Genomic DNA, 17,745 nt, shown 5'->3' with positions numbered 1-17,745 from the left:
AACCAAGGTTCTTTTGAAAAAATGGCTTGATTGTTGCTCTTCTTTATGATAAAATAGCTTATATAATTCACCATGACAAGGAGATCTTAATAAGCAGGAAGAAAAGCTCTATGCAAATGATTTTTTGAAAACACAATAAAGAAAGTACAATTACAAGAAGTATCAAATAATGATTCATATCAGCCCCTATTCTCCCAAAGTAATAAGATGAGCAGAACAAGTCAACAGAAGTGAATCATAATGCACAATCTATGTGTACAATCTGCTGGTTCTAAACAGTGTGAAGAGTCCCACTAGATTGTCTGCTAGGAAAGAAAATGGTTTTTATTTTAAAAGTTGCCTTTTTGAGAGTCTTCACATGATACCATCGTAATACGTTTCACCATTTAATGGTGGTAAGAGGGCAAAATTATGTCATTTTGTAGTAAGAGGTATATTGTCTTTAATTTTATTGTTGTCTTGAATTGTTCTGAAAATGGTCTGCAGATTTTTTTTTTGGTGTGTTAGGTGCTGATACATGATAGAAATTTGGTAGCCGAATATCATATCGAAATCCTTTCCCTTGGCTCACTCTGTCGTTCAATGCATAGAGTTTATCAGCAATATCATTTCCAATCAGGATTGAAAACAGACGTGAGATGAATCGGTATTTTGCAAAGAGTAAATATAATTTTTTTCTCCTCCATGCCACATAATGACAATCTGTTTCGGCTGTGAGGGTTACCTGAAAGACATATTCCCAAGTATGGGGATGGGGAAAAAGAAAAATTGATATTTTTATCATTGTGCTTAAAACACCCAAAATTAAAAATAAAACAAAAAACAAGACTCTTCCTTTTCTTGTACTGTACTCTTATCAATCAAAATTGCAAAATGGTTTATTCTTGACTTTCATTCTAACTCTTCTCCATTTATTAGCATTCTCTGCTACAAATATATTTATCTTGCTGGATAGGTTATAAGCTATCTATTTTTACTGCATTTCTTTTTCAAAGACAAGTTTATTCAGAGCAGGTATATCCTTAATTTGGACATTCTATTAAAAGAACAGTGCTTCTGGTAAACACAGAATTCATGCTGAATTTTACAGACACCTCTTCCCCTCAAGTGAGCCATTAAAATGAAGGTTTATTTTGTTTGTTCTACTTACAGTGCTACCAGAGGACAAGCCTCTGAAATAGGGAGCTAAAAATCCAAAATATGAAAACAAAAGAGAAAAGAAATGCAAACAAGGAAGAGTTAAGGAAGAAAGATGCAATTTTTCCAGTTTACATGTACGTGGATTTAGTTAATTGATCAAGCTTTGCAGAACTCCCATATACAAAAAAATTACCAGCAAAACACTCTCCAAGTACTGAAAAAAAGTTCATTGTTTAGTTTTTTATTCCATGCTGTGTTTTTTCCCATTGGTAAATGTTTTAGATTTTTCTTGGCTTCCTTACTTTTGCCTCATGCCCATAACAAGTGCTGTCAGTGGACATTTCCCACCCTTGGCAGAATGGCAGGGAACTAAGGCGGGTGCAAAAGTCTTCACAGACCAAGTTGTTTTTGAGTCTGGATCTAAAGGAGCATTCTCAGGAAGCTTCTCACTAAAGCATATGGTGCAACAATGGACAGATGGGGCCATACTTTACTTAAGCAGCAAAAGTTCACTCACATGGAAGACTAATTTATATGTGTGTGTGTGTGTGTGTTGTTTTTAAGTTTTCGCGGGTACTTACATGTATGGTATTCAGCTTTGTTCAGACGAACACAATACAGACGAACACAATACAGAAGCCTGATGATGGCAGATGAGATTCTGCCGAAATGTTGCTACAACTTTAAAAGCACAACTATAATGACGCGGGAAAATACCCGAACAAAGCTGAATACCATATATATATAAGCTTTATAAGCTTTATGGTCTCCCCACGATACACAAAGAAGGAACCCCACTTAGACCAATAGTCAGCTCCATAGGCTCACCTCTACAAAACCTAGCCAAATTTCTCGTCAAACAACTACAGCCCTATGCGGAATCCATCAACTCACACATAAGAAACTCATTCCAGTTCATCGAGATCATAAAGAAACAAAACTTACAGCCCAGCGACCTACTAGTGAGCTTTGATGTCATATCCCTCTTCACCCAAGCGCCTATAAAAGAAGCTTTGACAGCCATCTAAAACAAATACAACCCCCCCAAGCACATCCTAGATCTGACCAACCACTGCCTATCCAATACATACTTCACCTACAACGGACAAAAATACAAACAAATAGAAGGAGCACCCAGGGGATCATCCCTCTCACCTGTCATCGCAAACCTCTACATGGAACACTTTGAAACACAAGCTCTAGAAAAATATGATCACAAACCCAAACTCTGGCTCAGATACGTAGGTGACACCTTCATAATCTGGCCACACAGGAAAGAAAAACTGAACAACTTCCTCACACACCTCAACAGCCTACACCCCCAAATACAATTCACCATGGAAACAGAAGCTAACAATCAACTTCCCTTCCTAGATGTCTTAGTATACAAAAAATCCAATGGCTCCCTAGGACACACCATCTACCAGAAGAAAACACATACAAACCGCTATCTACATGCGCTCTCACACCACCACCCAGCACAGATCAATTCCGTAGCCGAGACACTCATCTCCAGAACAAAATACTTAGCCAACGAACAACACCTAAAAACTGAACTACACACTCTCACTAACAGCTAATGGATTCCAAAGAAAGAAGATTACCCACCTAATCCAAAAAGAAACCCCAACCAAAATCCAAGACAGAGAACAAGAGAACGGCAAAGCCCTCCTCCCATATATAAAAGGCACTACAGACAAAATCAGCAAGATCCTCCAAAAACACAACATTAAAACAGCATTCTGCACAAACAGAAAAATATCCACCATCCTAAGAAACCCTAAAGACAAAATTGAGTTAGAAAACCAAGGAGTATACGAAACCCCTTGCACCGCCTGTCCCACCACATACATCGGACAAACTAACAGAAGAATAAGTGCACGCATTGAAGAACACAAGAACTCAATCAAAAAAGAAGAACCGACCTCTTCCCTGGTCCAACACCTCAAAGCCACAGGACATGAAGACACCTCAAAGCCACAGGACATGAGATTGCCTTTAAAAATACCAGAACTATCGCCAAAACCGAACACTTCAACAACAGAATAATCAGAGAAGCCATAGAGATAGAAAAACGCCCACACAGCATGAACGAGATGATACCTCCCGCCTACCAGCCATTTGGAAACCCGCCCTCATGAACAGATGAGTACCTAACATGAAGAATGACACCAGACCCACACCCACGAGGGCCACACAAGATACTACCACCACACTTCCACGTAGAAAGCAGACTCAAATCTTCACAGAAGATGAGACATGACCACGGACCAGAAGCCGCACCGCAGCTGCATCACTACCCGCTTCAAACCCCTCCGACCCATACATGAAGCGAACTGACACCCACCATGAAGATGCGGCACGACCATGAACGCGAAGCCAAACAGCAGGATCACAACTCACCAGCTCAAATCCCCCAGCAACTAAGACTAACCTAAGCACAACCAAGCCTCCACCTGAAGAGAACACACCCCCAGCCAATCACAACACAGCCAACCCCCCAACCAATCAGAACACAGCCAAACCCACAACCAATGAGAACACACCCCCAGCCAATCAGAACACAGCCAAGCCCCCACCCAATCAAGTCACACCCCCACTAGCAGTTAAAAGGAAGAAGCACCTGCAAGCTCACATTACTCTGAGAAGCACAGAGCCGAAGACACAAGCCTGAAGATGATGAATGAGACTTCATCGAAACGTTGCCTAGATACTTCCAATTTTAATGAAGTCTCACTCATCATCTTCAGGCTTGCTTCTTCGGCTCTGTGCTTCTCAGAGTGATGTGAGCTTTCAGCTGCTTTTCCTTCTAACTGCCAGTGGGGTGTGACTGACTGGGTGGGGCTTGCCTGCTCCGATTGGGTGGGTGTGTTCTCATTGGTTGGAGGCTTGCTGTGTTCTGATTGGTTGGGGCTGGCCGTGTTCTGATTGGCTGGAGGCATGCTCTGTTCAGGTGGGGGCTGGCCGTGCTCAGGCTAGTACCAGCTGCTGGGGATTTGAGCTGGTGAGCTGGGATCTTGCTGTTTGGCTTTGAGTTCGTGGTTGTGCCACATCTTCATGGTGGGGGTCAGTTGACCCCCACTGGCAGTTAGAAGGAAGAAGCAGCTGAAAGCTCACATCACTCTGAGAAGCACAGAGCCGAAGAGCAAGCCTGAAGATGATGAGTGAGACTTCATCGAAACGTTGCCTAGATACTTTGAATCTTACGCGGGAGAAAACCCGAATAACCAAAGATCCACATACAAATACCCGCGAGAACCTCAGAAAATATATATATATATACATATACATACATACATACATACATACATACATATATATATATATATATATATATATATATATATTTATTTATTTATTTATTTATATTTCTAGTTATATGTTGTTTCCTTTACCATCAAGAAAAAATATTCACAAAATCAGCAATTAAGCCTATAAAAACAATCATTTTAATTCCCCTGAAGGATGTATGTATGTAAGTACTGTAGAGCTATGTGTTTATAAAATAATATATTCAAACTCACCCAGACAAAACCCAGGTGAATGGACTGAAGTTGAAAATATTATCACAGTGAGCATCTGAAGAACAAAACTCCAAAGAGTACGTGCCATTCAAGAGAAGGCCCCCTTCCTTGAAATTCCCATATGACCATTGACAGGTCCTGACATTCCTGATAAGGTCTCCCCTTATAGTCTTATCCTATTTGCCCAAATCAGTATTAGGAAAAGTGGTCTGCCAGTTAACTTAATGACCATCTTAGATGGCTTCATTATACCTGTTAAATGGCATTGGAACCAAATGCTACCGTTGCATGACGCAACATAGCTGTTAGGGAAGAGTGGTATGATCACTCATTTTAAATTTCTGTAAACATTCCTACAAATAGGAATGAAACCATGACAAAACAATGATCCGATGCTCTTAAAAGTCTTGGAGATGATTCACGGTTTCATTTTTGAATTAGATACTGCTATTCAAATCAGAGAGCCAGATTGATAAAGTAGTTAATTCACCCAGCTAGAAGCTGTGAATTCTGTTTCTGCCTTAGGCATGAAGCCAGTTGAGTGACCATGACCCAGTCACTCTCCCTCAGCCCTAGGAAGAGGGCAGTGGCAAACTACTAATGAAAACCTATGGCACAAAAACTTGAGATGAGTCCAGGGAGTTCACAGAAGTCAACACTGACTTGGTGTGTGCGCGCACGCACACAAACACACACACAGAGAGAGAAAGAGAGAGACAGACAGACAGACCGAGACAGAGAGAAATGAGGGGGAGGGGGGGGGGGAACGAGACAATTTCAAACCAGGAACTTATCTGACATGCATACATTTCACATCTTCTCCTGCAGTCTTATATACTGAAATGTGACAGTCATCCCACAACCTAAAGCATGCTATGGGCTAGTGATGATGAGAATATGTAATATAGAGACTGCAAATAATAGACCTGTTTCCATTTATATCAGATTAGGAAAAAGCATCAAAAGAATAAATAAGGAAAGCTTTTAAAACATTTCTTTCAGAATCAGATATATTTACATGCAGTATTTATGATCACAAGCCTCAGTTCTTACAGGTAAGGGATTGTCTCTCTTTCAACTCCTGCCAACCGCCTCCTCTCCTTCATTTCTATCCTTTTACAGGACAATGCATGCAGGTTAACTCAATGCAATAAATATTATCCCCCACTGTTTCTTTGACATTATTTCCATTGACAAAAATGGAAACAATGTTGAAGAAACAGTGGAAAGGAATGCATGGAATTGTCCCAGGCAACTTATCCTTCAGAGAGTTGGTTGCAGTGCGTTGGCCATAGTGAGTTATTCCATTCTGGTTGTGAGAAAGCTGTCACATGTAACATTGGCAAAAAAGCCTTTGTGGCCAGCAGATGCCTGACAAAGGGACAGGACAGGCATGTTTGGTCAACAACAGAAGCAATGAATGGCAATTGTCAGCTAGTGTGTAGTGCAGGGGAGGGTGGTAAATAGGTGGGGAGTTGAAGTGTCCCTATGATCCCAAGTATGAGTAGGCTGCAGGGGTATTTCAATGTTCATAACTTTGGACACTGGTCATAAGTCCCTTTGTTCAGTGCTGTTATAACTTCAAAAGATTGCTAAACAAACGGTCCTAATTTAAAGCAACCCTAATGCTAGAAAACTGGTTTTGTTGGCATTGCAAGCCACTCTAGACCCTGGATATTCCATTAATTACAGAGCTATTAATTCTGTTGCCAGCATTAACTGCTAATTCAAGTGGAAAGTACAGAAGAAAATGTGTGATGCATGGAAAAGCTCACCCAAAAAGTGTTTCTTTTTCAAAATTATCGTGAACTAATATTTTGCTTAAACTTTCACATACTTTACTCCACTGGAATTTTTATTAATTATCCTAGCATTTGGATGCTTCTTCAAAAAAAGTGATGTCAATACAAATTCTTAGAGAGATAGGTCTTAATCCTAAATTGGGTATTTCCTGGAGTATCCGTAGATCAGTTCTGGAAAAGGAGAATTTTATCTGATAGATTCACAGAAGTTCCCTACCTGAAAAATGCCATCTTCTGTGGGTCTTAATGAATCCCATTCAGGTGAATCCAGAAATTGAAGAGGGAAAATATAATGCAGAAATTCTCCATCCACCGTCACTCTAACTCTAACAAAACAGATCAATTTGTGTAAATAACTGCCAGCAAAGAAAAAGGAAAATAATGCCTAGGTTTATGTCAGGGATGAAGAATGTTTAAATTTTGAGTAATTTATGCCATGTCAGTGGCATTAAAGATTTTAATGTCTTATATTGGAGGACCATAATTTTTACACTTAATATTTATATGCATTTACTAATAAAATGCATACATTTATAGATTTTCAGTCCATACTAGCAAAAACATATGGAAAATGGCAATTTCTGACACACACACACACACACACCCAACCCCAGAAAATAATATCAAGTCACATCTTTCTTAATATTCTTGAATCTCCTTGGCAATTATCCAGTAAGTATTCAAGAAAAGCACAAACCCAGAGAGAAACAGACAACAGCAAAAGTACAAAGCAGAAATCCTGGCCACAAAAAAAGAAAAGAAAAAAAAAGTACACAGTTTCAAAGGCATTCATTCTGAGAGATAACAAGCCTGGCTTGTTGCTGCAGTGCCAGAAAGACAAAAATACCACAGAGGAACAATGAAAATGGTTAGCAGTTGTCAAGGATTTTCTATCTGTAATGTGCTACATGGATTATAATATATCCATTATGTGGAATTCACAGAATTCCTGAGAATAAGAAATGAGAGATTACAATAATTCAAGTTCACATAGAGTAATCTTGTTAAGGGTTTTTAGATATAATCCTAAGTAAAATTATCAATGTTTGGCAACCAGATTACCTGTACATTGGAAATAAGTGAAGTTCCTTCTGTTATAGTTGTGGAACTGCTAAATGTTTCTGTCTGACCACTATTGGAAACAGAGGGCTGGACTGTGAATCTTTCAGAACTGCACCCAGATCCTGTTTGTTCATAAACATTCCATAAAATGAAACTACAATGAGTTGTACCCCATCAAACTTGAATCTATTTTGAAAATTAAGATCTTTACTGTCTCTGTCCAAATATAAATCACTTCCATTCTGGCACAGACATGGTAAGGGTACATTTTAAGCCTTCAGGGTTTATGACACATAAACTAACCTGAGCTTATATTCAAATATCAGGTTCATCACTTTGATACAAAAACTGTGAAGTTGGGGATATCAATTGCACTAAATATATCAGCTAAAATATATACATCTTTCACTATCCCCAAACATTTTTTTTTTCATTTTAATGTAATGTGGAAAGGTGAGGATTGTTTTTTTTTAACCATCACCACGGTTAGGAAATTCAGAATTAAAAAAAAACCTTAGAGATATGTATTTCAGATCAACCAGCAGTCTATTGGTCTATCTTCTATTATACTTTGTTGTCCTTTATGAACCAATTAAAAACAAAATTAATCAATTATTTGAAAAGATTCAATATGCAGCGAATCCAAAGATGATCCCCATTCTGATTTTGGTACAAAACAAGGGGATATGGATATAGCTTCTATGTTCAACCTGCAGTTTCTCCAATGTTCCAGAACGTGGATGGAAGAAAGAAATGAAATTGGGATAAATGAAATGTTGCTGCATGAACTGATTTGACGATATAGCACTCTTTAATGAAATTTAGGAGACTAAAATGAACACAGCCCTCATGTGAAACATACTGAATATGTTCCAAGAATAAGTGCTGGTCTCAAAGTCCTAGGTATACTTTGAGAAGAAATCTATTTTGTTTTGTTTTGAGAATTATGAAAATTAAACAAAGTTGTAACACAACACAAAAAATAGTAGAAATACAGGCTGGGGGGCCCAGGTACAACAAGATAAATCCTGCCACAAATAATGCTTTCTCACATATCCATGGTCTGATTTGTTTTAAACCACTACAGTAGCTTGTTGACCTAGTAATGTTGTTTACACTTAGTATTAAACTGTCAAAACATTAAACATACTCTGTTTATTTTAAACAGGTTCAAACAATGCAAAGGAGGCCAAAGATCTGGTATTCTTCAACCTCTCGTTTCTAAAGAAAGAAGAAGGGATAAACATAATACAAACCTTCCTGACAAAAGTAAGGAGAGCTTGTCAATTGGAGTTTTGCCTTGCATGGCATAACAATGTTCCTTCTCTAATGTAATAACTTCTCCACCACAGCAGAGGACAATTTTTCTGAAAACAGGCAAGGAGATTCCCAAAGGCTGGAACAAAGCATTGTAAAGCTCCTGAAATTCTTTGTCGAAAGCAACACTCTGTATTTGGTAGGTTACATAAATAAACTGTATAAAGCAGATCACAAACAGGATAAAATTCCATGAGAAAATGTCAGCTGCACAGACATCCAGCCATGACCACACAGATGAGCAGAGAAAACCCAGCCCTAGCAGGAAGAAAATATAGAGCAGGCCAAAAAAGCCACTTCCGCCCATAAAGCCAACCACAAACAAAATGCTAGCTAAATGATAGATCGATCCTTCGGCTTCTGACTTCCAGTTCATGCAGATAGGGTGTGAAAATACCAAGCTGTTCCAAAAACTTGAGTTGTCTTCCATGGCTGCAATATCAAATTATTCACTGTCTCTGTAGTTTTGCATTTTTTTGTCCTGAAGAGCTGCTTTCGCAAACATTCAGGCACTAAGGTAGTTTTTCTCTTTAGAAATCCATACTCTTCCACATTGATTCTTGTCACTTTCACATCTTTCTGCCTAGGAAAAAGAAAGAGGGTGAGAGAAGTACAACATCACAAAGATGCAGGGGAAGGGGGGGAGAGACAATACCAACAACACATTTGCATACTTAAAGGTATTTTCCTAATAGTTTCCCACAGGTGCAGGATCCACTTTGCAGAACAACTGAATGTTGATTCATTGGATGTGACAGGAATTGACCAACCAACTTGTCACCTCAGCCTGAGATCATGGGCTGAGAGTGAGTGCCTGGTTTAAAGTCACCTGGATAGCTTTCATGCCTATGACAGGACTAGAACTCCCAGTCTCCTGGTTTCTAGCCTGGTGCCTTAGCCACCAGGCCAAATTAGCTCTCAAATGCTTGCTTAAAGTGAAAGATTTAAATGCAGGTTTTTAATATTCACAGGAATGCTTCTTCTATGCAGTTTTCTATTCAGAACAACCCTGTTAATGGAAAAAGGGATGGACACTATTTTTTTAATGTTTATCTCCTTCTAGAGAGCTATTCCCTACTGTTCCCAATTACCTAAAAAAGATTTTGGAGCGCATAGAAGATTGCAAGAAAAAGAGGAATTGATAAGTACTGTGGCACCTCACCAGAGAATCTTTCGTTAGATCAGGGCCTCATATATACCAAAATAAGACCTCTTTTCTAGGTGACCATTTGTAGATCTAACCTCCTATTTTCAAGGACTAAGCAAATTAGAGTTTAATAGAAATTTAATTCATATTTATATTATTATGGTTCATGCTTCTAGTATTTTCACTAAATATGCCCTAAATATGAATACCACAAGTAAGGCGTGTCAAGCTGAATCACTCTTTCAAATGAACAATCATGGATGTAGATATACATGCAAAGTGTTCAGAATATAGTACAATATCTAAATGAATTATGCAGATTGCTGTTCTATAGTTTTATGCTTACATTTCTCTAATTTAATAGCAAAACGTGTTTTGAAACTGAGTAGAATTTCAATTACAGTTTGTGATATTGCAGTTTAGAATTCAAAATAAATACTACCATAATTATAAATAATCTAATGAGTATGTCATTTTTAAATAAATCTAAACTAGCTTTCCCTATATCATTTTTAAAAAATTGATCAAATTTAGAATGAACCACTCAAATTTGCCATCACATGTCATGCAGATCTTGATTAGCGACAAGTTCAATAATAGATATCTGAGTTCCTTCAAATTATTACAATAAGAAAATACAATTTTGAACTACAGTGAAAACAAGAGACCAGAAATAACAAAAGAGCAGAGCATGTACTCTTCCTCACAAGTATTAGACCAATCACTGAGGTCTTTCTGTGTGTTACCTTTATTTCTAACCCATCAAAATCAATATTATTTATCTAGCCAAGGACAGAATTATGCATTTGTGAAAGTCTGATGATCAGGTCCTCAACCAGACTGACAGCAGAATAGAGGAACTCAGCTTGATTTTCACTGAGTGCTAATCATTCTTGCATTCTTATGTATAATAGAGCTTTGTTATGTGATAATAAAATGTAAAATAATGAAATATGTCATACTGAAAAGGTTACTACATAATAAGATGAATTAAACTAGCTTTTAAAACTTCTCTGTTATACAAATGAAATAAAATCAGTTAGGACAAATCTCTCCAAGGTAACTTTCAAGTCAAAACAATAATTGAGTACTATGGTATAAAGCAGGAATCTCCAACCATGGCAACTTTAAGACTTGTGGACTTCAACTTGAAGTCCACAAGTCTTAAAGTTGCCCAGGTTGGAGACCCCTGCTCTAGAGCACTGCAAATGAACCATTCCTCTCCCACCCCCCACCCCCAATGTGAAATGTTTATCTGGTTCTTTCAGAATGTATTTCCTAGATATAATTGTTGAATTGTCAGGTTTTATCCTTATGCTACGAAAAATGCAACAACCCACTAGCCATCATTCTATCTCAATTGTGACAGTAAAAAAGTTGTATGCAAAATGACACAGTAGGGAAGAAAATTTCCAACTTGCTTTTGGAACAATTACCATTTTAAATGCCCCAGAATGAGAGCAGATCTGTATGTCTCTTTTTTAATTAAAAAAAAAACCCAAACTTTTAGCTAATGTATGTCATTGGTGAGGCTTATTTTCTGACAACTATTCATGACAATATTGCTATCCAAATGCTGAGAGGTTTCCGCACTTCAGAGGTCTTATCACTAGAGGTCATAGAAACAGAAATTCAAAGAACATGGAAAATGTCAAATTCACATTTCTCAGGTGATAGGGTCGAATTCTATTATTAGTTTCTCAAAGCAGCAGTTAAAAGTAAGATTTGAGAAAGTGTTAGCATATAAATCTCTGTACAATGAAGAAGTTTAGTACCATCTGATAGTGCATGTCAGTTCGATTGACAAAATGTATTATCAGTGTACGCTTTTAAAAACACCTTTTCTCATTTCTTTTTACTTTTTTATTAGTATTATTCCTTGACAAAAGATCTTCACTGTGAACCTCATTGTGAATAAAACCTTTCTCTTGGCTTGCTTTTCTTTTAGTAAATAAAGACATAGAAACAGGTAGAAATGCTGTACCAAATTAAAAAATATTTAATAAGAAGACAACACACAAAATGAAAAATAAAATCATTTTAAAGAGAGAATATAAAAATAAAATCAATCTTCTAATGGGTAACTGAAACATTGTTTCAGTTACCCAATAGATTATAAAATATACTGTACATAATACAAAATTTCCCAACGATCCAAGAACAGACAACCTGTAACCCTCAAGTCCTTCTTTCATAGCACTCACAACTCTCTCTGACCACAATTATTGAAAAATTAGGCCATGTTGTCCTGCCATTTTGAGGTAGGCAATAAATATAAATATAAGCCCTAAAATAGGCAAATCAGATTTAAAAACAAAGTTGAACCTCCAACTCCTCCCAAAATCCCAACTCAATTCTTATATATAATATGGCCCACCTCACACTAAAGACCATTAACTTCCCAAAATGCCATGTTGCTATGTTAAGTATAGCCCTTGACTATGAAAAGGTTGCTTCCTCTGCTTTAGAATAAGAAATACAACTGAATTTACTACTGTAGCACCATTAAGAGGAAGATGGGCAATTCAGAAATGTGAAATATAATAAATAAATAAACCAGAATCTCCATGTCAGAGTCCTGTCATGTCATGGTCAACTGAGGAACTATCAGTCAGTCAGTCTCTACCTACCTACCTACCTAGCGGTATCTATCATCCATCCACCTACCTATTTACCTACAGACAGCACCAAACATAACAGAAAAGGGAGATTATTTTGGTGGGACAATATCCCACTAAAAACATGCAAAATCCTTCACATCTTAACCTGAAGGAAGGCATGGATTAAAGAGAGACTATCAGAATTTCTGGAGGAAGACTGTTCCAGAGGTCAAGTACCAGAACAGAGAAGGCACACATATTCTGTGTATTATGTTAGGGACTTGGATTCTGTCTCATATTGTAGCATAGGCAGAAACATCAGAAGAAAGATTACCCTCCAAAGAACAAGGCCCCATGTAGCCTGCATAGCAGAGATACTATATTGGCATACCATGGTACAACCATGGTAAGGTTAACAGCTTATGATGCTATATTTTGGATCAGGTGACACTTCCAAGGTTTCTTCAAAAGCTGTTCTATGCAAAACATATCGCTGTAGTCCAGAAGTGAGGTGGCCAAGCCATACCTAAGAACCGTCCTGCTTGGGTCATTCCAAGACACCTAGTCAGCAATTACAGGAAAGATATGAGGGACCTGACTGGACTCTGGTCTGATGCAATATAGCTTTTCTCTTGTATTTAAATTCTCATTCTCAACTTCTTAATCTTCTTTTGCTTCATTTCATTTCTTTCTGTCATAGGGTGCACTGGTTCACATGGTAGACTAGGAACAGAGAGACCTGGGTTTAGCCTATAGTTAGGCCTATGAGGAGAAATACAATGTAATGCTCTGTAATACTAAAAGGAAATATTTAAAAGGCAGATTAGTAGGTGGGATGGTTTAATCCTACTAGCAGATGGGAAAAGGGAAAAGAGAAAAGATGAAAATTCACATTTATGAAGTATCTTCTCACCCAATCTGAATTCTAATGCTAGACTGTATACAGAAAAACACCAGCATTTGGGGCAGGATTTGAAAGAGTCAGTCATGTTTTACACATATTCATTCCAACAGGCCTATTTAAACCCCCTGTATTTATTATAGCAACTGTCAGATTTGGCCTTCATATTAATCAAGTTAATGCATAGTTTTAATATTTATTATTTATTAAATCCTTACCTTGCCTCTTTTCTTGCAGGACAAATAAGACACCTAGCGATTGGTTAACTCTTTCTTTCTCCATACATACACATGCATAAAAACAAACATATAAAACAAACTAAAATTATTAGTGAAAGTCACATGAGATGATAGCACCAAGGAGTCCTCAGCTAATCTTAGAAAAACTCAAGCAGGATCATAACTAGATAGTGCTTGGCTAGGTTTCCAGAAATAAATTTTCCAAACCAGAGAATTCTCCAAACCAGAGGTAGGCATGAAAGAGGCCTATTTGGAGCTGGATCCATTCAGAAAATTGAACCCTATCAAAATGGCATGTTACAGATAGAAATGAACCATCTAGGGTGCTACTATTTCCAGATCAGTGAACTGACTATACATAATTACTAAAATTAGCCAAAATTGGCTGACTTCTGCCATCTTCTAAAGAAGCAAGGCTGGTTCACACAGTCTTACTATGCATCTAATTGCCAGGTGCAAATAACCAGGAACATTCATAGAATTCAAAGAGTTTATTATTGCTACAATAATATAATACACTAGAAAGTCATCAACTAATAGTTAAAGCTCAGTTGGCACTAGATAAGGGTCCAAGGAACTCATGGGGGAGAGCTGGACTTGGGTTTCTTGTGGCAATGCAACACTTCCAAACTGATGATATGTTTAACCCTGCCTTCCAGCTCAGCATGCCCTTCTACACGAAGGTAAGAAAGAATAGTGATGAAAATTATGGGTGCTACATCACTGGAGGATTTTAAGAAGAGACTGGACAACCATTTGCCTGAAATGGTATAGGGTCTTCTGCTTGAGCAGGCAGTTGGTTAGAAGACCTCCAAGGTCCCTTCCAATGCTGTTATTCTATGTTTTAAAATAATGTGATTTACAGGGCTTATGGTATTTGTGTGTGTGCCTTAGACTTGGTGTTGATTTGTGGACAAATTCTCATACTTTTCTTGGCAAATGGCTTGCCACTGCCTTCTTACTACGGCTCAAAATGAATGATTAGGTCATCCTGCTGGCTTTGTGCTATGTGGTCTCCTAATTTCTAGTCTAGCGCCTTAACCATTGACTTTCACAAGGCTTATCAGTTCTCCCATATGATCTATTCCTGGATAATCAAATTTTACACATCTTTATCTGCCAGGATGAAATGCTTGGATGGAGATTCACTTGGAAATCCCAGGGCTGTTGGCCAGATCAGGAAATGAAAAAAAGCATCCCAGGAGGCAATGACAAATCACTTCCATAATATTGCCAAGAAAACTGCATTTATATATCAGTGGGACCTGCATGAAGCTCTGGTATTCAGTAGCCAAAAGTATGCAAAAAATTGGAAAAGTGAAAGTGGAAAAAAAATGTTTTCAGAGAATTGTACATGTCCTCAAAATCCAGTGCCAAAGCAGAAAGGTTTCCTTGCAAAGACAATAAAATCTCTAAAGATGACAACATTATCTTCTCCACCTCCCAAGTCTAGACTGGTGTTGGACCAAAAGGCCAAGTGAATTGTACTGGGTGAAATCCACTCCACTAAGCCCATTCCATCAAAATAGCAAGAATACCTACCTTTTAGGCCCTCTCATTTTTAATTAATTCATGGATGGAAACAATCAAAGACTGACATGGTATTTAAACATAGAACCACAAGACCAGAAGATAATCATCCCTTCATTTTTTATGCAAGTTACCTCACACCCATTGAGCATATTGTTAAGAATCATGGGAGTCCAGATTTTAAACTGGTTCTAAAATTCAGTATTTACAAGAGTTATTGCACAGAATGAGCAATACAATTCTCAAAGAACAGCTCCTTTTGAAAAATGTCTCTAAGAGCAAATTAACTATTTTCTGTTTCTTAACTTTGCCAACTATGTCTCCCTCTTTCTTTAAACCAGGGGAGGGGCAGGTCTTCGCAGTGATACTTCTGAAATTTGTAAAGAGAAAAGTAAAGAAAGTAGTAGAATACAGATTTTAGACCAAAAGATTACTAAACAGAAACTTTAAAGGACACAGAAAAATACAATGGGATGTGATTCAAAGACCAAGTTGGATGCCCTATTTCAAACTTCATTTGAAAAGTAAAAAAGGAAATGATAGTGTGTTAACTGAAATATTAATAACATGTTTATGAATTTGAATTACTTTTTTCCTACAAGGTAAAGACATCTTCAGGCAAAGTTCCTCCACTGGAGACTGGTTTTCTTGAGAACAATACCTAAGAAGCTTGGCATTGCCATTTTCTGGGATGGTGTTAACAGTGTCCTGGTAAGCCAATAGTTTAGTTCTGCAAATTCAAAACAAAACAAAACCACATACACATACACACGTGTATACATACAAATATATATATATACTCACATATACACATACATACAAATATATACTGGTATGTATATGAATGTACGTGTACACACACACACACACACACACACTCCACCCACTTCTCTCATTGACTTTTCAAGATTAGTCAAGGCCAGTTAACCTATGTATATATAAATGTGTCTTTTAGTAAACTAACATATTAAAATTATGTTCATTAGCTCTCCTGTACGTTTAAAAAAACAGCCACTAAGATTCACTTGCTTTTTCGGTTTCATGCCACAGTTCCGCTCCTTTCCTTGCACCACCACCAAACCTCTTTCTATCTCTCTCAACAGACGGAAGGAACTGCGAGCAATTTCCTACCACCCCATTCTCATTCCTGCGCCGTGGCAGCAGAGGGTAGGGGAATTTGGTGCTCTGGCTATTCCGAGCGGTTTTCCAAATCGAAGAAGGAAAAAAACGAAGCGGTGGAGCAGAAAAGATGTGGGGCGCCTCATAACAGGGAGGCACATCGACTCCGGTCCCGGACCAAGGCTGCACCCCGGTTTTTTTTTCCCTCACCTTGCGTGAGGAAATCACCATCGCGTGCAGCCGTCGGGCTTATCCTTGCAAAGTTTAGAAGGAGGGGGCTTCTAAAGAGCCTCGCGAGTCCTCTCTGAAGCACGAAGCCGAGCAGGATCCCCGAAGAGACAAAAGGGGCAACTCAGCAGTGACTACGCGCTCCCACGCCGAAGTTAATTCTGCACGATAGCCCCGAAAAGCAAGAAGAGACACTTGGTTTCCTCCCCCGTTCCTCTTACCTTCGCCAGCCTCCCTTGCGCGAAGTTTGCCAGCCGAATACCGGGGAGGCGCTGTAGTTTCCCCGCCGCCGCTTAGGCAGAGACGCCGAAGCTCTCCCTAAAAATAGGGAGCAAGCCAACTGCGGGCGGCGTCAGCTTCGGGGTCAACAGCGCGGCACAGGCGGGGTGGAGAAGGGCGACCCCCAGCGTGCAGGCGCCCCCTAGCAACACCGGCCGCCGCTGCCCTCAAGGCCGCGAAGTTGGGCGGATCTGAGACTGAAGGGGGGGTGTTTCGAGCGCCCCGCAAAGCTGTGCCTGAGGCGCGGTCTCGGGGGACAGCTAGCCCGCCGCTGAAGTGTTTGCCGCTTCGCTGCTCCGGCTTTTAAGCTCGGAATATTTGCATTTGTGGCAGGCATGCCTTTGCAGCCTCGCAGCTCCTTTCGCCCCTGTGTCTTGCGCCCCCGAATTACATTTCCTCCGGCAGCTGCTCCTGCTCATTATTGTGGAAACGAAATGGCTGCAAACTCAAGAATGCGGAGGTTTGTGGCCGCTGGGGTTTATCTGAGCTTGGAAGGATCCGGGGCTTCCCCTTTTGGGAGTCTTTTCACTCGGGGCCTCGAAGGTTATTTTCAGGTCCGGGTTCTGCTTTGGGATGTATGTGGAAAATGCGGGGCGAGAATAACTTTAGGCATGTGCAGAATGCTGCTGTATTTATCGCCGCGTTTGAGTTCCTAACCTCCTTGCTGCGCGTAGTCAGGCATACTTGGAGCAGCCTATGAACTTCGCTGAATTAAATATGTTTATTTGAGTAGGCATAACCTTGACAAACATTTGGAATCACCACTCCTTTTCAACTGAAAAGAAATCCAAATTCTTCTCTTTTTCTCTCTTTTGTCCTGAAGTTCCCACTCAGACACATCATTCTCCTCCAGTGGG

At 39.0% G+C, this 17,745-nt stretch overlaps 1 protein-coding gene across 1 annotated transcript; it reads right to left on the bottom strand.

The window, feature by feature from the left end:
• Positions 1–285: 285 nt before the first annotated feature.
• On the bottom strand, positions 286–17,281 carry POPDC3 (popeye domain cAMP effector 3). Its single transcript, XM_087942884.1, is given in 5 exon segments — positions 286–483; positions 485–724; positions 6,684–6,792; positions 8,785–9,424; positions 16,831–17,281. Coding segments are annotated over 4 exon segments (909 nt in total). The 5' UTR covers positions 9,276–9,424; positions 16,831–17,281; the 3' UTR covers positions 286–414.
• Positions 17,282–17,745: the final 464 nt, after the last annotated feature.

This window comes from Notechis scutatus, chromosome 1 (genome assembly GCF_049901735.1).
Source record: "Notechis scutatus isolate UNSWTSFEM ecotype Mainland chromosome 1, rNotScu1.2, whole genome shotgun sequence".
NCBI lineage: Eukaryota > Metazoa > Chordata > Lepidosauria > Squamata > Elapidae > Notechis > Notechis scutatus.
Note: the sequence above shows the minus strand (reverse complement) of the source record. Positions and strands in the feature narration are given on the sequence as shown.